The 25,676-nt window shown below is 39.6% G+C and overlaps 1 protein-coding gene across 1 annotated transcript in view; it reads left to right on the top strand.

Moving 5' to 3' along the window:
* Positions 1-24,413, top strand: part of LOC121283003 (clathrin heavy chain 1) — an 87,687-nt gene extending 63,274 nt beyond the window's left edge. The window contains exons 16-33 of the mRNA XM_041196900.1: positions 1,834-1,959; positions 2,379-2,521; positions 3,334-3,568; positions 4,182-4,304; positions 5,378-5,523; positions 7,067-7,250; positions 7,341-7,533; positions 7,707-7,864; positions 8,389-8,553; positions 9,075-9,182; positions 9,512-9,679; positions 9,760-9,909; positions 10,550-10,681; positions 12,767-12,877; positions 13,181-13,351; positions 14,192-14,413; positions 22,278-22,353; positions 23,421-24,413. Of these exons, the coding sequence (XP_041052834.1) occupies positions 1,834-1,959; positions 2,379-2,521; positions 3,334-3,568; positions 4,182-4,304; positions 5,378-5,523; positions 7,067-7,250; positions 7,341-7,533; positions 7,707-7,864; positions 8,389-8,553; positions 9,075-9,182; positions 9,512-9,679; positions 9,760-9,909; positions 10,550-10,681; positions 12,767-12,877; positions 13,181-13,351; positions 14,192-14,413; positions 22,278-22,353; positions 23,421-23,542 (2,733 nt within the window). The 3' untranslated portion in view covers positions 23,543-24,413. The remainder of the gene's footprint in view (positions 1-1,833; positions 1,960-2,378; positions 2,522-3,333; positions 3,569-4,181; positions 4,305-5,377; positions 5,524-7,066; positions 7,251-7,340; positions 7,534-7,706; positions 7,865-8,388; positions 8,554-9,074; positions 9,183-9,511; positions 9,680-9,759; positions 9,910-10,549; positions 10,682-12,766; positions 12,878-13,180; positions 13,352-14,191; positions 14,414-22,277; positions 22,354-23,420) is intronic.
* Positions 24,414-25,676: the final 1,263 nt, after the last annotated feature.

Below are 25,676 nucleotides of genomic sequence, written 5' to 3'. Positions count from 1 at the left end.
GTGGATTAATTACTTAAAATCCTATTACCATAAGTTGAGTTACATTTAACGCTGCTTAACCCTAGCCAAGACAGCGAGTACATAACTTTATTAGGAACTGATCTGGCTTGCTGCAAAGTCATGTACCAGACTTGGTGATGGCATTTTCCTTGAGCAAAGCAGTGGTTGGGTACCTGTTGCCAGAAGACAAGGATTAAATTAGACTGGTAGTTGTAGCTGTATGATTGCACAGTTTTCAAAAATGATCTGTATTTGGAAGCAGGTTAAGACTTGGCCACTTAATTGGCTCAAGACTTGAATTGGCATGAATGCCTCATGATGTCAAGTCAGCAAAAATTGCCCCATGAAATTGGAAGACAGCCTGCAGCTTGAGTCATTGGCAATACTAACAATGTCTTTTATCCATCGGTCATTCCCCATGGGTTTCCTTGAACCACTGCAGGTTTGTGCAGCTCATGTTGGGTACAGATTTTCAGTATAATGAGCATTTGGCCCTGTTGGGTCAAATTGGGATATTGTTACTTTGGTACTTGGTCACAGGAGGAAGGTGCTTTAAGTGCAAGTTACCTGTTCATCTTTGCCTAAAGCAGCTTTTGGTGCAGTGGAATTTAAACAGTTGCTTTCACTATGGGAAAGAATGCTACTGAAATTGTGAAGTTGAACTGCAGACTTTAGTCTACTTTGACCCTGGTGCTATTCCACTGTTGCAGCTATCTGAAATAACAGACCACTAGGTTTTAAAGGAAGAAATTCCATGGGAGTTTAGTTGGAGTTAAATGTTCAGACTCTAAAGTGCATAGTGAATTTGCTTAATCTGAAATTGTGTAGATTAAAGATGATGTAAATCCATATAGCAATGCCTGCTTCCCAATCCCAGAGTGCTATTCCTGCATTCTCTGCTAGCTTCAATACCATCACTATTGTAGATGTAGGGTAGGGTTTTTGATCTTAATACTGTTATGTTGTACCAGTAATTTGGGGATGAGGTTTTCACTAAATCATCAATAATGGTGAGAACTTTTGTAACCTGAAACACTAATCTTAACTCCCAATGTGTCGTGTCCTATCTCGGCGTAAGATTAAGCATTTGGTTTGATATTCAACCTAAAAGTTCAATTTCTAGGCTGAGTAGACTAGAAATGTTTGTAGTTCTTGCTGCCAAGTGTCTAGCCTGTTTTCCCAGCTATGTTTGCTCAAACTGTGTGCTCATGCTTAAGAGGAATGTAAATTAAAATTCATCCCAGTTTAATGTATAAGCTAAAGCTCAATTTAGACTGTAAAAGCTTATTTTATTCAGCTTGGTGCATCCCAAAGTATTTGCACTCAGCAATTTGAGCCATTTTCTGTACGTGCACACAGCAAGAGATTAGTGATTAGTTGTCTTGGGATCTTTCAACATATGAACTAACAGCACAGGCATAAAATGTAGATTTTAAGTGATGGTTAAAAATGACCAATAGTTAGGTTGTGTGAAAGATCAAATACTGATCTACAGTATAAATCAGTACCTCTAGTTCCCATATACATCTTTTAATGGAACTGAAATGAACCATCTGTAGATGCACCTAAAGACATGGTCACTTTTGCTATAGTTTTAACTTGATTGTGATCTAACTTACTGACCATTAATCATTTCAAGTATATACATTTGACCAAATAGTCAGTGGTGCCATTTCTACACCATGTGGTGAAAATATAGAAAATATTGTGCTTTAGTTCTGTCCAAAGGAGGTTCAGAGCAGTTGAAGGAAGTGGGTTTATGGATGTATTCAAATACATTCATGGTGCATAAAGACTGAAGCTATCAGATTTTAAACTGTTCTGTTTTCATAGGAGGCCAAACTGACTGACCAGCTGCCTCTGATTATTGTTTGTGATCGCTTTGACTTCGTGCATGACCTGGTGTTGTATCTGTACCGCAACAACCTGCAGAAGTATATTGAGATTTACGTTCAGAAGGTGAGATTGTATATGATAGAAGGGGAATGCGTAGTTTTGTAAATTTTTCTCTAGTAGCTTGGGACGATGATTGTGTTGACTTTCCAGAAGGGGGTGGCAGTACAGCCAAATTTTTCCTGTCCATAAGCTGGGTTTATTCTTTTTATGGGATGTGGGCATCACCTGAGGCCAGCATTTAATGCCATCCCTAGTTGCCCTTGAGCTGAGTGGCTTGCTAGGCCATTTCAGAGGGCAGTTTGTCAACCACGTTGCTGTGGGCCTGGAGTCATGTAGGCCAGACCAGGTAAGCACAACAGATTCCTTCCCTTTATTTTGCATTAATGTTATGTAACAGGCTCTGAGCAGTTCCTGTACTATCATTTTCAACTTATCCACTTGTGTTTATTGGGACAAGAATATGATCTATTGTGCTTTATTAGGTGAACCCAAGCCGTTTGCCAGTAGTGGTTGGAGGGCTCCTTGATGTAGATTGTTCGGAGGATGTCATTAAGAATTTAATCCTTGTTGTGCGTGGGCAATTCTCCACTGATGAACTGGTTGCTGAAGTGGAAAAGAGGAACAGGTATGGTAATCACCCCCTTCTACTCAATTAACTTTTTTGAGAGAGACATCTTATCCACTTGGGCTTAATTGGTTTGGTAACTTGAGCATTGCAGATTCCAATTCATAATTTTGTGATAGTTGCATTTTTTAAAAAGTACTTTAACTGACAAATGGTGCTCAAAATTTCAACTGGGCCACTAAAGGACTTGTTCAGCAGATTGGAACTTACATTGGTGCACAGGTTTGATTCTGACGATATAAATTGTGTATATAAGTATACCTCCACTTTGCCCATCAATCCCTGGGTGAGCAATTGGCCATTGCTTTGCGAAATTACCAAATGTGCCAGAATGGTGGTTTTGCCAGTCAGCCTTGGTCAAACCATCCCTGACCGTCTCACCTTTGGTTATATTCTAAATCTCTGGTTGCTTGGAGACATCTGAGGATTGAACATCTGAGCAGGAGACCATTTGCCCCATCAAGTCTACTATACCATTCAATATGGCTGATCTGATTATGGCTTTAACTCAATTTTCCTGTCTTCTCCATACCCCTTGACTTGTGCATCAAAAATTTGCTCAACTCAAGCTTGAAATATATTCAGTGACCCAGCCTTCACTGCTATCTTGGGTAGAGAATTCAAATGGCTTTTCCTGCCTTTTCTCCCCACCACTGCCCTTTTGAGAACTTGTCCTAAGCTTCTTTTGAGGAGTTGCCCTAAGCTTCAGTTAGTTTCTGGGGGCCAATCCTGCCTTGTATGATGCTGCATGTTGGTACCTGAGTGCACTGGCTACTAGCATTTAAACTTATAAGTACATTATTTTTTTGCAGGCTCAAGTTGCTGTTGCCCTGGCTAGAATCTCGAATTCATGAAGGCTGTGAGGAACCTGCCACCCACAATGCACTTGCAAAAATTTACATTGATAGCAACAACAACCCTGAGCGTTTCCTCCGGGAGAACCCGTATTATGATAGTCGTGTGGTTGGTAAATACTGTGAGAAGAGAGACCCCCACCTGGCTTGTGTAGCCTATGAGCGTGGCCAGTGTGACATGGAGCTCATCAATGTGAGTGATAAAGGAAATGCTTCTAACTATTTCCAGTTAATATATGAAATGCAAACTAGGCTGTTTGCACTTGTCTAGCTTTTGTCCTTTCCCAACATATCAGTTCTTCACAAATTTCCAGGTTCTGCACTCAAATATAATATATAGCTAGGATAAACACTTGTGAAGCACAGTATAAGCAAATGTTTCAGCCATTTTGAGCATAGCAAGAATTCACTGAAAAATGGTGATTAAAAATAAAACCTCTCTGCTTTGAATGTTGGCCAGGGCTTCAGTGCTTATAGGGTCATGGGATTGTTAAATGGCCCCCTGAAAGAGGAAAGTAATTAGTAATATAGTCATAGCTCAGTCCTCCACAAGAATGTCTACCTAAGTTTGTACTCCAGCCTTGACTGCAACCATTTGAGCCTAGTTTATTCAATAGGAACATTTCCATGCTCTAAAGTATTACCTAGAAAGTTGCATTGTAGCTTTTTTCAATATATTTGAAACTGCATGTTTGTTTTTGATTTTAAATTTAGCTTGACTTGACTTTCAGGGGTCTGGGGCTTTAAAGGAAAAAATGCTTGCTCTGAAACTGAACTTGAGATACTTTTTTTTACCTTTAACACAGGTGTGTAATGAAAACTCATTGTTCAAGAGCCTGTCTCGTTACTTAGTCCGCCGGAAAGATCCTGAGCTCTGGGCAAATGTTCTGCAAGAGACTAACCCTTACAGGAGACCTCTTATTGACCAGGTAAGGATCATTTGATTGTGAGACATTATAGAATTGAATTATTTGCAGAGTAGCTTATATACATTTAGCTACAATGTAGAAGCTTCATTGTGGACTTCTGTTGAAATTAAATTTTCCTGAGTGACAAACAACTGTAACCTGGAATTGCATCATCCAAAATGGAAGGTTAATGCTATTTTGCAATACACCAACCTCAACTAATCTGAGTTGTTCTACTATTTAAAAGCTTGTGAAAACCTGCAGTTTTTAACACTAACTCTCTGACTTAGTCATTTAGTTCATTGTCCATCACAATCCCAATTTTTCCACTCCCAAAATGATCACCCTCGATTTAGATCCACTCTGGAAATGATGGTTCCAAGATTTATACTAATGCATTTTCTAGAGTCTTGAGGGTAGAGCACATAACTGAATAATAAATTACCTAGATTAAAATTCCATATATTGAATAATGTGCTATGCTGTTTTAAGGAGCCTTAAATGAAAAGGACCATGGTGCAGGACATAGAGCTGGAAAGTGAATAAGGAAAATCCAAAGCAATAGTTGGACAACTCCAAGAATGTGACCAAAAAGATTTTTTTCTACTGTTTTTTAAGGGTTTTATAATACGCATATGCAGAAGGGTAGTATGCAATCCTTGATACTTAACTCAACTGCCATAGCAAACTAGAGATTTTTGGGTGTTGAATATTGACTGGCTTCCTTGTGCCCAAAATACCAATTGCTTTTGAGTGCAGGAGGAAGAATTTTTAAACTCAGCCACACTATTAGCAAACCATCCAACATTATCCTTTTCCTGAATCCAGCTGTTGCGTTACTTTTAAGACTTGGTCTACCCTCTGGTTCTCTAGAGAAGGTTAGTTGGAGTAGCAGCACAAGGTGTCAAATTTGTGATCCCTCATTATAGGACACCTGATATTAACATGCCTAGTTACCTTCCATTTTGCCCCTAATCAGAATTGATCATTGAGCTGTCTGATCCACATAAAATAGCCATGCTTTTAAGAATAGACTTTGGAAATCTAACTTGGGTATATGGTGTTGAAGTTCATCGTTCTCATGGCTTTTCCAGGTTGTACAAACTGCTCTGTCAGAAACTCAGGATCCTGAGGAGGTTTCTGTTACTGTGAAGGCTTTCATGACTGCTGACCTTCCAAATGAATTAATTGAACTATTGGAAAAAATTGTCCTGGACAATTCTGTCTTCAGTGAGCACAGGTAAAACAAATCAGTCAAGTTAATTTTAGTTTACAGTTGGACATGTTAATGACTGCTTTATAAACTGGATGCAGCCTGTAATCCAGTGGCTGATGTTTGGAGTTGTTTATCGGTCTGCTGAAGTTGTTTTTCCACTAGGATCTCTGATCCATGACCTAAAACAGTGCCACTAAATCCAGTTTTGCAACAATGGCCCCCTTTGGCTATATTTAAATACTTAACCAGTGCTTTTTTCTGTCCAGCCTCAGCCTGGGTCCTATTTCTCTTTGGCCTAGTATGCCTAGTGTCAACAAGTGTACTGATTGCTGGATCATGGAGGTTGGATTTAGAACTTCTGGTATTGGCCTGCCACTTCTTTGTCACTGCAATTGCCCAGGATGGGCAGAAGCTGCATCAAGCTGGTTGAAACAGATATATACAAATCTGAAGGATACAGGGTCTTTGGTTGTCTTAAATTCAGGATATGCACAGTGATGGATTTAGCAGAAGAAACACTTTTTTCTTTGAATTTTATTACCCTGTCAGTTAATTTTGCACTAGCAGAAAATTATAAACCTAATTATAAAGTACATAGAATTAGGCACAGAAGGATACCATTTAAGTCCACATCTGTGCTTGCTCTCCTTCAGGAGCAATTCACCTGGTGTCACTCCTCCACATCTGGGAAGTGCATTCCAGAACCTAACTTGTTTTTAAAGTTTTTTCTTATCACCATTGTTGCTTTTGCCATTACCTTTTAAATCTGGCTTTTAATCCTTCCAATGGAATAGTTTCTTTCTATCTAGTCTGTATAGACACCTCCAAATCTCCTCAGCCATCTCTTCAAGGAAAATAGTCCCAAATTCTCCAATCCAGTAACTGTGGTTCTCATTCTTGTGAAATGTTCCTGCACCCTCTTAATGCCTTCACGTCTTTTCTAAGTGTGGTGCCTGAAACAGAATACTACCCTCATTGAAGCTGAACCAGATTTTATACAGGTTTAAATAACTTGTATAATTCTATATCGGTCATGCAAGTCCTAGAATGTATCTAGTTTACTGGTTAGTAGATGACCCACTAGTACAAACTCTACCTATCACCTGCCCCACCCATTTCTTCTAGCTTATATTTCATCTCATTTCTGTCTTAGTTCTGATGAAGGGTCAAACGGACTCAAAACATCAACTGTACCCCTCTCAGCAGATGCTGTCAAACCTGAGTTTTTCCAGGTATTTTTTGTTTTTGTTCTAGGTTTCCAGCATCTGCAGTATTTTGCTTTTATCTACATAGTGGCTGACTTTCCTCATCATTAAGCCAGTGGCACTCAGATTATCCTGTAATCGTTGTTTAAATCTTCGAATAAAGACACAGCTGGGCTTCTGATTTCCTAATTCACCTCTCTTCAAATTGAGAAAACAGCCCACTATCCTGCACTAGATGAGGTGCAGGAGAACAACTGTCTATAAAGCCATATGTAGGCAATCTGTTTTGGTGTCCATTTGTGTAATTAAGGTACTCTAGCACTATTGTACAAAAGCTGCAATTTTCCTCCCCCTCAATCTAGAAATTTGCAGAACCTGCTGATCCTCACTGCTATCAAAGCTGATCGTACACGTGTGATGGAATACATCAATCGTCTGGACAATTATGATGCACCTGACATAGCCAACATTGCAATCAGTAATGAACTCTTTGAAGAGGCATTTGCCATCTTCAGGAAATTTGATGTGAACACATCTGCAGTGCAGGTGAGATGAAATGTGCCAACATATTGGAGATTTGCTTTAGCACCTTTTTAGTAGTTCAATTACATTGTTTAATGCTGCGCTGTACTCTAGGTACTGATTGAACACATTGGAAATCTGGATCGTGCATATGAATTTGCTGAAAGATGCAATGAGCCTGCAGTGTGGAGTCAACTTGCTAAAGCCCAGCTTCAAAAAGAGATGGTTAAAGAGGCCATTGACTCCTATATCAAGGCAGATGATCCTTCATCCTACATGGAGGTTGTAGAAGCAGCCAACAAAAGTGGTAATCTTATACTGCTGCTCTTCACCTGAGTTCTTGTGTACCTTTTCTGATTTCAAATTCTGACTTGGCTTTAAGACCTTAACAGTGAGCTTGTTTACTGTCTACACAATTCTGCATTAATGACTATTGTGAGCATACTGGTTGCCTCTGTACTTATGTTCTGTTCATTTCAGGTAACTGGGAAGATCTAGTTAAGTACCTGCAGATGGCTAGGAAGAAGGCCCGTGAGTCCTATGTGGAAACGGAACTTATTTTTGCACTGGCAAAAACCAACCGCTTAGCAGAGCTGGAAGAGTTCATTAATGGTCCGAACAATGCTCACATCCAACAAGTATGTGTTTTCAATCTTTAAATTGCATTCTGTTTTGCTGCTGATTTGCAGTACAGTCAAAATACATGAGAATCCAAGTTTGAAATTGAAGCAAAAACCATCTTGTTGCTAGAGAGGGTTTGGGAGTAGAAAATGAAAGTGATCAAATCCCTTAACTCAATGACTGCAGCTAGTTGTAGTGCTATTGAGCGTGGTAGGGATTGAACAACTTATGTGGGTCACTACTTTTTGCCTTGACAACCTCTGCCACTGATGCATCTTGATGGCCTCTGATCTCTCCGATTTAACTTCAGTGACAGGATGCAAGTCTCCTTTTTTCAGTTTGTATTTTCAGAACCAGATAAAAGGTTAGGGATTCTAAGTTAAGACAAAGGGAAAATTTACTAGTTGGATATTTTCACAACACATCTTGTTTATTTTGAAGCTGTTTATTGAATTAGAGCATTTATGTTGGTAGCACTGGTATTCTGGTTTCTATATTGGTACTGTTGGAACTGTTCAGTAATGCAAACCTTTGTTCACAGGTAGGTGATCGCTGCTATGATGACCACATGTATGAAGCTGCTAAGCTGCTGTACAACAATGTCTCTAACTTTGGCCGTTTGGCATCAACCCTGGTTCATCTGGGTGAATATCAAGCTGCAGTGGATGGTGCACGCAAAGCAAACAGCACTCGTACTTGGAAAGAGGTACGCTTTTTTTTTTCCTATGCCTTTCCGGCTTGTACTTGATCACTTAAGATTAAAATCAGGACATCGTGATCCCCCGCCCCCTCCTTTCCAGTTACATTCCACGATTGAAAAGTTAAGTTGGTCTCCATGATTGTTGCCCTAAAAGCAATAGAGCACTGAGCAGAAGTTAGTTCCCCATGGCGATGGAAGTGAACTGAGCTGGTTACTGTTCTGCTGGGAGAATTGCTCAGATATGCTTTGGGTGAAGTGGTGAATTTTTCTCTATGAACAGGAATAGAAGCAGAATCGTGAAAATATCTCCGTTTGGATTAGTAACAGTACAAAAATTTAATTTGCCTTTTGGATACAAAGTCCAATTTTAAACAGTGAAGTTGGAAAAGGCTTCCAGGTGACACCTGAGTATTGCTCAATCAAGTTTGCATTTTCTATATCCAGTATCTAGTGAAGTGATTTGTTGAAGTTTGATGTTTGGCTTAAATCTGTTCATGACTCTAACTCTACTTTTCTGCTGTTTTCAGGTGTGTTTTGCCTGTGTCGAGGGAAAGGAATTCCGTCTAGCTCAGATGTGTGGCCTCCATATTGTTGTACATGCTGATGAACTGGAGGAACTTATTAACTACTACCAGGTAATGCCTGAAATAATCAGGAAATTTAGTCTTGTCACAGATTACAATGTAACTTTAACTTGGTTAAGCAGCTGTTTAATGCTGAAATTTGATTTTTGCCCATCAAAGCTTTGTGGAAGTCAGCCAGCTGAAAAGTTTCCCTGCTGACCATGTAAAACCATTCAGAATAGCAGTATGTAAGAATGAACATTTATTGGATATATTTAAAAATACAGCTAATCAAACTAGTCTGCATAAAACCCATAGGTGCTCATCTTTTGGTGTATGGATTAAACCTAGAATAACTTGTTCTGTGCTTGCACTGAGCTCTTAATGTATTCTCTTCACAGGACCGTGGTTACTTTGAGGAACTCATCACCATGTTGGAAGCAGCTCTTGGTCTGGAGCGTGCTCATATGGGAATGTTTACTGAACTGGCTATCCTATACTCCAAATACAAACCACAGAAGATGAGGGAACACCTGGAGCTCTTCTGGTCCAGAGTCAACATTCCCAAGGTAATCTAAATGTGCTTCCATACTTGATCTGGTGGAGCCATGTACTTTTAATTAGTTACTAACTGGCTGTAATTGCACAGGTGCTGAGAGCTGCTGAACAGGCTCACTTGTGGGCAGAGCTAGTCTTCCTGTATGACAAGTATGAAGAGTATGACAATGCCATCATTACCATGATGAACCACCCAACAGATGCATGGAAGGAGGGTCAGTTCAAGGACATCATCACCAAGGTGAGCATTACTCATCAGGTAGACAGAATTCTTCTGAATGATCCACTCAAGTCAGGGGAAGTCTGTTGTGTGCTATTTACTTTAAATTTATCTTGTGGCTTGAATAAGCTTCTGTCGTACAAGGGACATGTTTTCTTTCCATCTATGCCCTGATTTAAATGCACCAATTGTCAGACTAGAATGTACTCCAAAGAAGTGACTTTCAAACTAGCAAAAATAAGGTATTAGTCTTATACTTGATGAAATGCCCTGCATTTCTTGCCCTTGAAGGTAAGTCAACAAATGCACAAAAGGGGATAGAATCAGGCTATGTTTTAAAGACTGGCTGAATCTGGCCAGGTTCAGAAAGCTAATGGTGTGGATTGTTTTTAATACCAGCTCTAACCACTAGGTGACACTAAAGCCAAATCTCTTGCACCCTCCTCCAGCCACGAGGTGGCACTTTGTATGTGTCCAAGGTGGAAACTGAAAGTTGCACTACATTGAGAGTGTGTGTATATACCCTTGGAATTTATTCTAATCCTCCTGTAGATTTAGTTGCATAAGCACTTGTGAAGTAAGTATGCTGAAGCCAAGTTTTGGCTTCTGTCAAATAAACTTGCTTTCATAAACTGCTAATATTCAAATTTCATTTTCTAAGGTCGCAAATGTGGAACTCTATTACAAAGCAACACAGTTCTACTTGGAGTTTAAGCCTTTATTACTGAATGACCTACTCATGGTGCTGTCCCCTCGCCTGGATCATACACGTGCTGTGAACTACTTTACCAAGGTACTTCAGTTTATGCCAATACAAATAAACGAAACTTCATAAACACATCTGCTATAGAAGTGACTGCTTTGGCTATACTAATCAAATCATTTGTGTAACTTTTTTTTAAGCCCATGGTTGAGAATGCTTCTCACAGCCAAGATGTTTGAATTGCAAAAGCAAAATTCTGTCATGCTGGAAACCTGAAACAAAGTGTGGAGGAAAAAGCTTGTTTCCAGTATTTCCTGTTAGGGTCATTTCCTTTCACAACTCCTGTTTCAAAATGGCACTGGTAGCTTTACTAGATTTCAGGGTAAAACATTATGTACCCTGATTTTTCCCCTGTACCCCTTTGTTAACTGTATCTAATTTGGGTACAGTTCTGCAGCTGTTAGACATTCACTTCAGAGCTGTGGCAAGTACCAGCAAGTACCTTTTATGGGGTGTTATGCCTCAGTACGGTCCTGTTTACTCCATTGCCAATTCCTCCTTGCCCATCTCCCGTAAGGAGGAAGAATTCTTGTTTATCCTTACTGATCAAAGAATGGTTGGGTTTTAGCACCCCAATTATTCATCCAGCTGAACCATAGAACCATTTTGGAACCATAGAAAAGTTATGGTGCAGAAAGAAGCCACTCAGCCCATGTCTGTGCGTGCCAAAGAGAACCTAGCTGCTCATTTTAATCCCACTTTCCAGCACCTGGTCTATAGCCTTACAGGTTACAGCACTTCAGATGCAGATCCAGGTACCTTTTTTTGTGTTTCAGCCTCAACCACCAACATGCGCAATGAATTCTAGACACCCACCACCTTCTGTGAAGTTTTTCCTCATGTCCTCTCTAATCCTTCTACAAGTCACTTTAAATCTCTGGTAATTGACCCCCTCAGCTAGGGGAAACAAGTCTTTCCTGTCTACCCTATCTAGGCACCTTATTTCGTGCACTTCAATTAAGTCACCCTTTAGCTACCTGCTTTCTAAGGAAAATAACCCCAGCCTATCCAATTTCCTCATTGATTCCAGGGCTTGAAAATTGCAGCTTTCTTGTAAATCTCCTCTGTATTCTCTGGAGAACATTTGTCCTTCCTGTGATGTGATGACCAGAACTGTGCACAATTCCAGCTGTGGCCTAATCATTTTATACAGCTGTCATTACATCCTCTTTGTATTCGGTACCTTGCCCAATAAAGGAAAGCATTCCACATGCTTGTCCACCCCTATCACCTCAAGGACTTGTGGATGTGCACTCCAAGGTCTGTCACCCCCTCAACTCCTCCTCTCAAACCTCCTGTTAGAGTATTCCCTTGCTTTGTTTTTCCTCCCCAAATGCATTGCCCCTCACTTTTCCAGATTGAATTCCATTTGCCACTTCTCCACACTGCCAAACCATTGATATCATTCTGGAGTCAACAGCTATCCTCTTCACTATCAACTACATGGCCAATTTTTGTCATCTGCAAAATTCCCAATCATGCCTCCCACATTTAAGTCTAAATCATTATATACAATCAACATTAAGCTCTGAGAAACAGATTAACAATTGAATGTGGGATTTTCTGGTCTTAAATGGCTTGGTATGTTATGTAAACTCACATAAGCCAATTAGGGGGTATGGGTTGACTTGCTAATATCAGATCTTCTGTTTGACCTACCCTATAGTGGGTGCAATGTGATATAGGTAAATATGGGTAAAATTAGGAGCAGCAATAATGACATCTAGGACATGGGGAGACTGTTAATGTGCATAAGTTAGTTTGCAAGAAGGTGGTTAACATTTTGAGGACCGATCCTTCAGAATGTAGTACCTTGAACTGGCTTTGACCAAAAGAACATAGTCACACCTTTACATAGCCCTCTACATAGCATTGCCATAGAAGTCAACAGGCTCCTGGGTACTGGTAGCCCCTAGAGTTTGCCTAATAAGCTGGTGATCCTGAATCTCTGTTCCACTGAAATCCTACTTAGCATTGCATGGTGCTATGATGTTTTTCATGAGCAGCTTTAGTGTAGTGTTGAATTTGTTTACTTGGAGCATCTGTCCTGTGGGTGGTTAAATTGACCCTAAATAGGATAGTTGCAAACAAATGAAACTTGTTTTGATTTTTCAGGTGAAGCAGCTGAATTTGGTTAAACCCTACCTACGTTCTGTACAAAGCAACAACAACAAGTCTGTGAATGAATCACTGAATAATCTGTTCATCCAGGAGGAGGACTATCAGGTAGGTGAAACAATCAGTTGTGCTCAGTGAGCAGCATTTTTAGCACCCTTGTTTTGAGCGCTTATGACAAAGTTGCAGTGTAGAAATTAATTTTAATTAAGGTGTGGAACAATTTTTAATTAACCTGTAGATATAGGAATTCCTAAATTGTCTGCTTTACCCTATGATAAGTTAATGGAGTTGATCCTGGTCAATTCAATTCCTGCGGCTTCCATGCAGGTAGATGCGAACAGCCTTTTGTTTGGGAGTGAGATGCTTTTATCTGTCTGCTTATACTGAAAGGTAAATGTTCTTTTTACATAGGCTCTTCGCACATCTATAGATGCATATGACAACTTTGATAATATCTCCCTGGCTCAGCGGCTTGAGAAACATGAGCTGATTGAGTTCCGACGAATTGGTGCGTATCTGTTCAAGGGCAACAACCGTTGGAAGCAAAGTGTGGAGCTATGCAAGAAGGACAGGCTGTACAAAGTAAGATCCTCTTCATTGCTTTAGTGTTAATTTTGATCACCACCTGTTGTTTGTATCTTCCTGGGGTTGAGCTCAAAACAATCCTAGATAGACTGGAGGGCCAGTATGCACAACACTCATTAGAAGCATCAGACTACTCGAGCAGTCTGGCAAGCTCCTAGTCACTGCCCCACATGACTGGAGGATTAAATAGTTTCTACTTTTCAGTCACCTTGGTGCTATTAAACTTCAAATTTTATTAACTTTTGCTGTTTCATTTGTATCAAACTGAAAGCTGATATTTTGGCATCTGCCTCATGAAAGAACTTGAAGCGCACTTCTGTAGTTTAGATATCAATCAAACTAGCCAATTGTAGCTGCATTTTATATTTAAAGATATAAAAGTATTTTCACATTTTGAATCGGGGTGCAGTGAATGGAATGGCAGAGGGTGACCTGAGGGACCTAGATGTCTGGACATATACCAAAATACTTAATGTATGTACTTTGCCAGACCCCACTTAGTTCTGGTCACATGCCATGAGCTGGTGTGCCAATAAATGGAGGATACAAGGATTACAACAAATGCTAGTGCTGTTCCTCCCATATGGAAGATGCACATCAATTGGGCTGCATAATTCAACGCTGGCTTTTCTATAGTAAGAGTGAGCTATACATGTAGAATTACTATATGCATGCAATTGGTGCACATCCTTGCAATATAGAATACTCAAGCATACATCTGCCACTGAACTTGTTTGGGTGGGGAGTTTGGTGATGAGTCACTATGTAAATTTTAAAGTCAGTCAGCACTTGAGTGCAGTGTAATGTATTACCCTTTACTTATCTTGTGTTTTTTAGGATGCTATGCAATATGCGTCCGAATCCAAGGATACTGAGCTAGCAGAAGAATTGCTGCAGTGGTTCCTTGAGGATGGGAAGAATGAGTGCTTTGCTTCCTGTCTATTTACATGTTACGACCTGCTGAGGCCAGATGTTGTGCTTGAGCTCTCTTGGAGGCACAACATTATGGATTTCTCCATGCCATACTTCATCCAGGTGATGAGGGAGTATCTCTCAAAGGTATGTGACCAGCATGCTGAAGTAAGCTTGAAGAAGGTTGATGTAGCTTCAAGGAGCATACCATCTTGTGTTAGAGGCTCTACTGTCTGCAGTAACCACTATAGCTCAAACATCAGACAGTAGTCAAATGGTTTATAGTGAGGTTTTGCTATGAAGATTAGAACTTTGAAGTCTACAGTACACTAGTACAGTTTAACTGGTAATTCAAGAAAAGTTGCTGTTTTGATGCTTTTGTCAACCTAATGATTGGGAAATTATGGTTAATCCTAGACTAGCAGGTCTAGTAAAATTCCTGCTGAAGATTACTGGATTATTGCCAGTAGCTCATCTATTGGTTATCCAGAATAAGTTACTCTGGTTAACTCAGATTAAAACTGAGCACTAACTCTGGTCCTCATGTTCCCTATTCTCCCATTCTTGTTAAATTTTAATTTTTTTTTCCGAACTAATCCCTTCTTCCACCTCACCACTTAGCATTCTAAATCTTGTCCGTTTCCTCTGACCATCCACTCTAGGACAAGTTTAGGAAAGTTCTTAACTTGAACCATTTGACAGTCGAAATTTTGGCACAAATGTGGCCAGGCCAATCTGCCAAGTGCTGGGCTGCTGAGTTTGCTCAACCACCTCATGCTTAATGGCTAACACACAAGAACTTTGATGCTAAAGTCCCTGCATTTCAGTTAAATATTTAAACTCTACCATAAATTTTACTAATTGAATGTAATCTGGCTAGCACTATAGGCTCTTTGCTTTGAAAAATTCCATTTGTGACTTTATTTGTCTCAAGTTAAACCCCCTTCTTTGAATGCGTTACTGTGCAGACTCCCTTTTTTGTATATATTAAAATTGGTCCTAGACTATTGCAGTTACTACAAGATTGCAGATGAACAGTCCTGATTTTTTATAAACTTTGTGCTGGCTGTTAGCAGGCGACCTGTCTGAATATTCTGCAGCACCATTAAACTGTTCATTTACAGTGTGATACTGTTTTGGCCATGTCTCCAGTGACATACAAGTGGATGCCAGATATTACATTAAATTGCTGACCAATAACTGGAGACTGAGCAGGTTTTGTATTTGCAGAACTAAACCAAACAACTTGTTCAAGGACTTGCTTTTCTAGGACCCTTGTTGGAGAGTTGTTATCCTTTTATATTTTTCCTGTCCTACTTTGAACAGTGCGCTGATGTTACACTCACTGCTCTTGAGGGACGATCATTTTCCTTGGTAATGTTAAACAAAGTTTGATTAGCTTAACTAATGACTTGGCTCTCAGCCTTGTATTGAGTGTCTTGCCATAATTGTGCTTTTTTGGGATGTGACAAGAATTATGCTATAGTTGAGGATTCTGGTAGTGACAACTAAGTGTTGAATTTGTATGGAATGGGATTCCATAAGTGAGTGTTCTCAAACTTTGGTTTGGGTATTTGGAATTGTCAACTGCTGTTTAGACAGCACCAAAAAGTTAATAAAATGTCCCTAAACATGGGCGTGTGATTTGAGGGCATTCTCTGTATAGTTCGTGCTGTACTTTAATGAAACCTGGTCTGAATAGCAGTTCTTGAATTGAATCACATCAGATGCTGAAGCTGCTAAAATTGTGACAGCAAGAAACTGAGTTGGCAACAGACTTTTTATCAGGTTCCTCTACTTGCACCTGCAGCACTTCCGTTTACACTAATGCCTTATCTAATGACCTTGCATTCCTGGCCAACTTTTCTGTGCAGAGTTATGATCTTTTAATATGCTTGCAGTGTCTTATTTTGATATTTAATTGTTTTTCTGTACCTGTTGCAAGCTACCTTTTTTGCTTGCAGATGAATGGCATAATAAAATTTAGGTTTGGAATCTAATTCAATTTGCAGCCAGTATAAATTTAAGTTCCATGTAGAAGGGTTGGCCACATTTCTTAAGCTATTCTAGTTAGTAATGGCTATAATTGGGGCAACGCTTCATTTCTGCGTTTTAGTATACTGGACTTTAGGATAAGCAGTACTTTCTGCTCTACATTGAAGCAAAGATTTGCTAATTGTCCCTTTTTCACCCTGGTAATGGTCAATTTTAGTCAATTCATGCAACTTAACATCTATCTAGAGAAGTTAGTTGGTTTGGGAAATGGTAACTTCTAAATGTGTAGGTTTCAGTGTAGTCAATACAATCCCAAAATTAGGTATGGGATACTCAAGCCTTAGAAGCTGCACAGTTTAATTAGTGGTGTATGACATTTGGATCAGGTTTTTACTTAAGTCAAACAATTGTAAAAGATGGAAGCTTGATATTGAATTACTTTTTACAAATTTTATTCTGCCATCATTCATCTGTATGTTTGTCCTTCCTGATGTTTTGTAGTACACAATGCTGCTATTTACTGTTCCCTCCCCCTCCCCCTTTTTCCATCTCCCCTTCCTATTCTGGGTTTTCCTTCCTTGACTTTTGCTCCTTCTTTTGCTGTTTTCTACCTGCTTTATTGTGCTGGATGAGTTTGGATTCTAAGCTGCTACCCTCTGAATTCCCTTGCAGGTTGATGAAATAAAGAAAAAGGTGAAAGTTGACTCAATTTCCATCTTAATTCTGGAGACTGAAACTCAGGATATCTGCATGAATTGTTTCCTTCCCATCTTACACTGCTGCTTTTTAATTCCACTAGATCCACTGCAAATCCTTCCGAGCAGAGTTAGAGCAGTTGAAGTGTTTAGTGAGGGCTTCATAGTGACCCTTTAAGTCACTGGCAGGAATTGGCAGGTGGCCAAATGGTGACTGGTTCACAATCCCTGCCATTCAGAATTTAAAACTGGACTTGTTTTTGCTGCTCTTTTAACTTTTATAGTATAATACAACAGTGGAAAGTTTTCAATGTGAGTAAGATGCAAACTGCCTTGCCTCCTCCAGAGGATTGTGAACCAGCTTATGATCTAGTTCTGTTACTTTCTGACAGACATGAGGCAGTTTGAGGGGTTTCATGATGGGACCTGTTCCCCCACACTGTTTCTCATGAAGTTAGTCCCTGTGGTGCCTCTGCTCCAATACTGGCTTTTGCCAAGTGTTTTCAGGGTAAAGAAAGAGCTCTTCATCTCAGGTGCTCTTTGTGTTCAGTCTAATGTCCCAAGTTTAAGAGGCGACGACTGATCAGCTAGAGTTATAACGCAACATCAAGGGGTTTAACTTGTGCCACATCCAAGTGGCTCAACAGGGTGAAAATAATTTCCACAGGGACTTTTGGGGCAAGTGGGCAGCAGTGTTGTGGGTACAGCCATTCAGTAGCCCCTTCCCAGCCACTGTGTGTGTGAAAAACGGGTAACTGAACTGCGGTGTGTTTGTTTAACACTTGAGCATGTGCAACTCCATTTGCAAAGGGAATCACGTTTGAGGCCATGAAGCATTTTTGCTTGGCTGCGTGTGTGCTTTTGAAGAGCCTGTTTGGCAGAACCATCTCGAGGCCATTTTTTTTTTTTGCTTCAGTACTTTTGCCTCTTTTTCATGCACACAAATGCTAAAAATGAGACATCAGCATGTTTTTCTCTATCAAAACTGCAGTTTGCTGGCTGTAGTTTATGGAAAAGCCTTTGTGCTGCAGTTCCTGTTCTGCATTTTCTTACTAACTGCTTTCAACAAGGGGGTATGTAAAGAATTTTAAGCTGTTTCATGCAGATCAGTTTAAAACACTAATTTTATGCAACACATTCTAGCCCCACAGTGAGTTGATGCTTGCAATTATGCTTTATGCTTCCTCTAGTCTTGTTGTGGCTGTTGGACACGTACAAAATATTCTCTTGGGCAAAGCATTGTCCATGAAAAGTTTCATTTTTAGAGTGGATTTTGAGGTTTGTTCACTCTTGCAGCTTAGGTATGGTGTACAGTTAAGTATTGATTCCTTTAAATTCAATGAGGAGGAATAATCTAGAAATGTCTCCTAAATGGCTAGGCATATTGAGGATAGGTGAAGTCATGTTTTGGTATAATAACTGAAATTAGCAGTTCATTTCCCCCCTCCCATGTGTTCATGGTAATATTGGCCTCACTGGGGAGTTCTCAAGTACTGAGACCTCTTCCCCCACCCCCCTGCCCCTCACTAAGAAGGGAAATTGCCATGAATTTAGTGGCTAACTGTAGCATTAGTTTTGGGTTGTCTGTAGAAGGCACTTTGTGCACTGAATGAAAGTGGGAGTAGAATATGCAGGGAAACTTAATGCTCACTGCAGTATGTGCACTTATTGCCCCATTTTAATTAAGTTTAACTTTAAGCATTAAACCTTTAACTACATCATTTCAACTAAACTAATACAGCTAACCAAAATCGGTGTGCAGGAAGGAGCACAGACTGCATAATGTGATTCCTGAATAGAATCTTTCTGTATCCTGTGATGCAGGTTGAAGGTTTCCTTTTAACCTACTCAGTTGTGAATTTTAAACCAGAATTTATCCTATAGTTTTTAAATACAAGTCTTAAAAACAGGTTGCCATGAAATACATTCATGTTAAAACTGTAATCCAGGCTATGTTCAGACTAAACCGCCTTATGCTGAACAAATATTCTGCCTCCTGTGTGTTGGAGATTCCTAACTCTGAGCTTCTCCCATTGAAATCACTTGATTTTGGCAATCTGAGTTACACTTTGGGTTTGGATTATTTCATCCTCAAAGACCGTCCCAATAGAAACATTGCCTGACCCTCAAGTTCATTGGCCTTGGTGCATAGATTCTTGGATTTTTTGATTAAATGTTGCTTTTAATGAGTTACAAGGTTGTCTTGTTACTTTTAATGAGTTACAAGGAGATTTAATGGTGTGAACAGTTATAATTTTAACAAGAATACCCTTATGCTGGTTAATCCCAACTTTAACATGGTATTTACAATCCCTCAATATTTGAGGAGAATGTCAGCTTTTAAAACTGCTGTAAGAGCTGTGTTGAGGGTTTGCAAGTTTTTGAGTGCATAGTTTATTTTCACTGGTTGACAAGGAGGCAGAATTTTGTGCTTTTCACAAGAGGATTGTGTAGTAGAGACCTTTTCAGAAAGGAATAAGTTTGGAAAGGGAAGAATACAAAGCTGCAGGGAAAAGAGATTAAATTGCTCCTGTTTGGCCACTCAACAGGCAAAGATGTGAATCTTTATAACAATTCACTATTAGCTTCCTCAGAAGTTGGTTCATGCTATAATTCCACAGTTTTGCCCCATGCTACTAGCTTCATTTGATAGCTTGTTCTGGATCTGCCTTTCAGCTAATTTCTCTGCATACCTCTGACTAATGCAGTAATATGTTAATATTAACAAGCATGAGGGCAGGAGACCATTCAATGGATAAAGTCCAGGTGCAAATATCGCATGCAACAGTTAATAAGCATTTCTATATCCTGTGATCTAGCTCTCATACTAACAGCTTGAGTCTTTGCATAGGTACGTTTGAAATCTTTGTTATTTTAACACTACTTGAACCTTAAAGGATTAAGCAGTTATATGGTTTGGGTTATGAAGGCAGATTTGCTGAGTGGCAAGGTCCTTCTTGAGTTAGCTGCTGTCCTGAGGAGCAGGAATGCTACAATTGTTCATTGCCCTTAGCCACACAAGGGAGGCTGCCATTAACCAGGGCACTTGCTCCTGATGACTGTCCATTTGAGCCCTATTGAAAATGTGTAGGCCTCAATAGTGCTTTGCTGTATTGACCACACTTCCTGTTGTTAAGCTTGTATGTGAATAGTCACTTGAATGACCATCAGTAGTAAGAATTGGGGCAATGAGCATGAACCTTCTGTGATCTCTGTAGCCACTAACCTTTAAAGAAATTTGAATTTCTAGTTGAATGACCTGACGAGATTTCATGTTTTTAAGAACGTTCAAACTTTATAACAAATGACTTGAATACTATTGACTAAACACTTTTACTTTTGGTAGACAACTTAAACTACAGAGATTCCCCATTTAACTTTTAGCCTAACTGGAAATCTCCTACATGTTGTACTGCCTATTAAGTGTAGACTTTATTCTTGGCTCCTGATGGCTGGTTTCTGTTCTAGTTTCCCAGTGTGTACTGATTCCAGAACTGACCTTGACTGAGGGTTATGCTGGATTCTTTCCCTCTAGCTCAAGCTAGGTGAATCTTCCAGCCTCCTTTTGAAAGTCCTGTCAAACTTGGTTTCTTCAGTCTGAGCGCAAGTTCCACCTGTATTTGTGGTGAGCAACTTGTCAGCATTTTGCTGCTTCATGTGCAAGACTGGCTGTCTCTAGCTTGCTCTGTCTTGCAGATGAACATTGACCACCTACAAACAGATTGCCAGCTCTGATATTCATGGATTTGTAGGGAAACCTGAAATCTGATCTCAAATGGCTCTCTGCCCCCTCCCCTGCTGTTTTGAAGCATATCCATGTATCTAGGTAGAAATGCTAAAAGGATCTTTGATTCCAACTCCTTGCTTCTCAGAAGTAGATGGATAGTTTACAAAACTATTTTTACAGCCCAATATCTCTAACATCTGAGACTTTGGGAGACTCTGGGTCTAATTGTGATATACTGACCTACTTCCTTTGTCTCCAAGTGTAAATGTCTTGTACCTCAGTAAACAATTCGAGCCCTCTAACCCTCAGGCAAACTTCAGAACACATCATATGATCCTCTTTTACCAAACTTATAGCTAAAGTCCTAAAATATACCTTACTCTAACATTTAACATAGCACTAGAGGACATTGGCTACTACATTTGGAAGGGAAATTGACTCTGGATTTTCTTTAAGAAGGAAAATTAGAGCTATGTAGTTCTAAATTTAAAATTAAAGATCTTAAGTTCACTTACTCTACCAAAAAGGACTATTCATAGAGGATATTCTTGCTTCATGCAGTTCAACCTGGATTGCACAATGATGGCTTTTATTCATACCCCAAGAGATTGCAGATGTAGGATGTGGCAAAATGGCTTCTATTACTGCCTTACTAGGTGTGCTCTTGAACTATTATTGAATAACTCAGCATAGGTGCAAAGCTCTGACTCGAGTTTTGTCTCCCTTGCATTGGAAGGAATATTCAATGCTGCTATATGCACAGGTTTGAGGCCTTGTGAATACATTGTACAATTGCTTTCACAGGAACATCTGCTTTAAGAAAGAGCTGGTTCTCTTCCCTAGTCCCCACAGGTTATCTGCAACTTTTTTTAAAAATCTAACTTGGTGGCTGGCCCTTTTATGGAACTGGGTATAAATGAGGTGAGAGTATCCTGACGCATCCCTTGATAGCAATAGGTGCTTGGTGTATGAAAGTCATTGATTTTTGTAGCTTTTTGGCATGTGGCTTCGATGTTCCCAATCCAAAAGCCATTGCTGCTACTTGGTTAGTTGGAAACATCAAAGTAATTAAGTTGAATTAACATGTCTTGTTTCCCTTTTCTCTACTGCACACCTCCCTCGTCTTCACCCACCCCACCCAAATCTTGCCTACTGAAAAAGTGAAAACAAGCGACTTGCTCCAAATGTTCCTCAAATGACTTTTTCTTGATACCACAGGTGGAGGCTTCAGTATAGTTCCAAAAGCCCTGCATGTTGGTGTTGCAATTTACTATTAATGAAGTGTATAATTACCCTTCTGATAATTAAAACGCTTGCCCAGTAGTTGTAGAGAATGCAATATTCTGGCCTTCACTCTTAGTGCCTTAAAAATCAGCTGACTCCAGAAATTGAGCAGTAAACTGAATTAATCAGCTTTACCCTACTTTAGACATTTAAAACTGAGTTGTCGTTTGTATTGCAATCCATTGAATGGTCACTTGTTCCCTGATTTGGAAATTTCTAACAATTTTAAACATTTGTAAGGCTTTTCCTTCTGATCAGCAGTATCTCATCAGTGTGAGACAAGTGATTGGTAACTGTTTGGGTTTTGCAGGTGGATAAATTGGACATATCTGAATCGCTGAGGAAAGAGGAGGAACAGGCTACTGAGACGACACCCATTGTTTATGGTCTGTATTGTTTGACAGCATTCACATTTTGGTGCACTCTTAATGGCCATTGGTTAAAAATTAAAATTCCATATTTCTGGATTTCAATAAATTGAGCACAAGTGCTGCAACTTACAAATTTTGATAAAGCAGGAAGCTTTGTTCCTTAGGAACAAAGGTACTGGATCAAAGTGATGCAGGAAAACACCAGTCCTTGTCTTAAATGCTAACATGTAGGTATAAGTGGCACTTGGACTGTGAGCACAGGTTAAAAGTCTGATTAGAGGTCATAAACTTCCCTTCCCCCACAGCTGATTATTGTTAGACCAATTAACATTGGACTTCAAATTAAGTGAAATCATGGGTTTAATAGCAATGACCTCTGGACCAAGTTGTAACTACTGGGTTTTCAGTTCATTGCATAAGCTTAAATGTTGCCCCACAACTTTAAACTCCAATCCTAATGACATGTCAAATGGCACCACTTTGCACATCAGTGAAAGATCACCCATGCTGAAGCACTTTAATGTCAGCAGCACTAACCTGTTGCTCAATAGTCTTAATTCATTAGCTGTCTTCCAGCACCCATGACATTCGTCACCTACACTGAACCTGAGAATACAAGGCAAGTCCAAAAGGTTGGTCTAGTGAACTGTTGGATGCTTTTGACAGTACAAGTGGGCATAATATAAACATTTGTCTCAAGAAATGAAGAGTTTGGAGAGCGAAGAGCCAGACCAATGATTTGTTATTTTACAACTTCAGGCACTGTGTGTCCTGATGAAGATTTCTAGCATTTACTGTTTATTTTACTTTCCTATTCTTATCCAACATTTTGAAGGGGCTTAAATATTTGTAATTGTTTTCTGGCTGAGGTAATATCATTTTGCAGTGGAGATGTGGCTTGCTACAGTAGATATGATAGTAAAAAGCTGGAATTTTGTTACTACTTCAACTCTGTACAAAGCTTTCCTGTAATTAAGAGCATTAGATCTCTATAATCTGCAGAAAGTGGATGCTTTGAAGTTCTTAGGGCACTTGTAGTCCACTCAACCTGGAAATGCACTAACTTTTTTTCTCCTTTGCAGGTCAGTCACAACTCATGTTGACAGCAGGACCCAGTGTAAATGTCCCTCCACAGGCAGCCTATGGCTACAGTTACGGTGCCCAACCATATGCTCAGCCTGGCACATATGGGTATAGTATGTAAGGCAAAAGTTTCCAAGTTACCCACCTGCTCAGCATCTGCCAGTTTCCCTCCATCTCGCAACAGGGAAGAGAAAGCAAAGCTCTTTATTGTATGTCATGAAGGACTTCAGTCTTTTTTGTTTTTCTAGTTCTGAATGTTTGGATCACAGCTGTCTAACTCATCCCTCACATTCCATGTTAATTAGATTGTGATTTTTCTTTTTTTTTGAAGGGGAATGGTTGTCGCATTTAAGGCTCTTGGTGCGAGCTCATGTCCTGCAATACAGTCTGTTTGTAAAGATTTGCACTCTAGTGAGACAATACTTTGATGTAGTATCTCCCAACTGTGTGAGCAGCTTGTGGGCTGTATAAAAAAAATAAAGCAGTAAATCTCATTGTATTCATAAAAGTTATGATAGAAGTTGAGTACAGGACTTGGCTGCTTATCTGATATGTTAAGCAACAAAAACACTAATCACAGTGCACCCAACACCATGATCTGAAAGTTGGAAATTTAGTTCTGTATAAAAAAAAAAATTGTTTGAAGGCATAAAAGTTCATCTGACTTATTGATTTAAAACTTGGACTCTTCCCAATCTATGCAGGCTCTTTAAAACCATGTAGAGGTTTTTAAAGTTTCTACTACAACTGTTCACTCCCTCTTGGTTAAGGATGGCCTCTTGTGCTAATATACAGTGCTGATGTGGGACCATTGTTTTGACAAACTCCCTGAACCCAGTCTGTGTTTCCAACCCTGTGCTAAGGTCTTGCATTTACTGGATATTGTGGTGTGTTAGGTCACTGTTTTTGAGTGTACAGAATAAAGAATTAAACTGTCCTGTCAGTTTTGTGCAATTTGAAAGCAGATTGGAAATAAAAATAACAGGACTATGGATTTCTGCTGATTGTGTCCTTTTGTTTCGTTTTATCACTAGGATCATGACCCTTAATTGATAATGGAACAGGAGGAAAATGGAACTCCAGCTTAAAGTCCTAGTAAACAATTAAGATGTTCACATGGGACACTGGTGTCATTTAAAGCTCTATTGAATTCAGTAACTTATGTGCCTGTATCTCAGTTAAATTATTTCTCAAGCAGTCTATAGGATAAGGAGGCTTGTACCTTGTATATGCTGTCTCCTAACTAAAACTTGGAGAATTGTTGAGTTTAAACCTGCATCTGAGAAAATGCCCTCATGTGGATAGACATTCTGAACCATATTTATGTTGCCACTAGTGCCATGTAGTTGCCCTAACTTTCCAATTTATCTCAGCCAGCGTAGCTGCCTTCAAAAGATGCAGTTCCATGGCCAGTGGGTGCCTACCATCCTTGAGCCCATTTCTTGTCCAGCAGAATTCAATTTGCATACAATCCTGTTCATGTGCACATTTGATGTGAAGAGTGGCAGGCCCGTCTTCCTTATCCCAGCCAGCTGAAGCTTGGGCATGACATTCCTGACACTGCACCTTTAGCCTTATATCTTGGGTGGGACCATTCTTGTGCATGCATTAAATCTCAATTTTTCATAGTAATTTTATAAGCAAAATGAAATCATGACTCAAAAAACAAATGCTGGAAAAACTCAACATGTCTAACAATTTGTGGAGAAAGAAACAGTTAATGTTCTATTGCTACTTTTTGTCAATTGATATTAAAATCTGTAGTTGTGCCATAACACTGACTTAAGCATACCAAACAAAACACTATCCTTTTCTGAGAACTTGACAGAAACCAGAAATCTGCCCTCAAGCTCCCATCCTGCTTGTCTGGTTTGCTTCCCTTATTCTGCTCTGAATACTCTCCGCTCCTGTCCTTTCTGAATATCGTACCAAACTTGAGCTAAAATCTCCCCACTTTCTCTCCTATAACACTTCATCCAGCTGGTAGCCTTCTCCTTTCATGCAGATAGCTCCTATCCTCCTTCGCCCCCAAGCTCTTGTTCATAGGAAAATAATTTTGGTAAGCTAGTAAGTTGATTTTAAAAATTGAAAAGTGGATGTTACACCTTTTCACTGTTAGTGGTTGGGGTAGATGACAGGCAGTGCATGTATGTTTAGGAGTGATACTTAAAATATTTTGATTAGTTGGTGCTCCCTGATGGGGACTGGCCCTGATCTGTTTTCACTTGTATCGTTATCTCAGTCAGTCTCATTAT

This window comes from Carcharodon carcharias, chromosome 10 (genome assembly GCF_017639515.1).
Source record: "Carcharodon carcharias isolate sCarCar2 chromosome 10, sCarCar2.pri, whole genome shotgun sequence".
Lineage (NCBI taxonomy): Eukaryota > Metazoa > Chordata > Chondrichthyes > Lamniformes > Lamnidae > Carcharodon > Carcharodon carcharias.
This window is presented reverse-complemented; position numbering and strand designations above follow the sequence as displayed.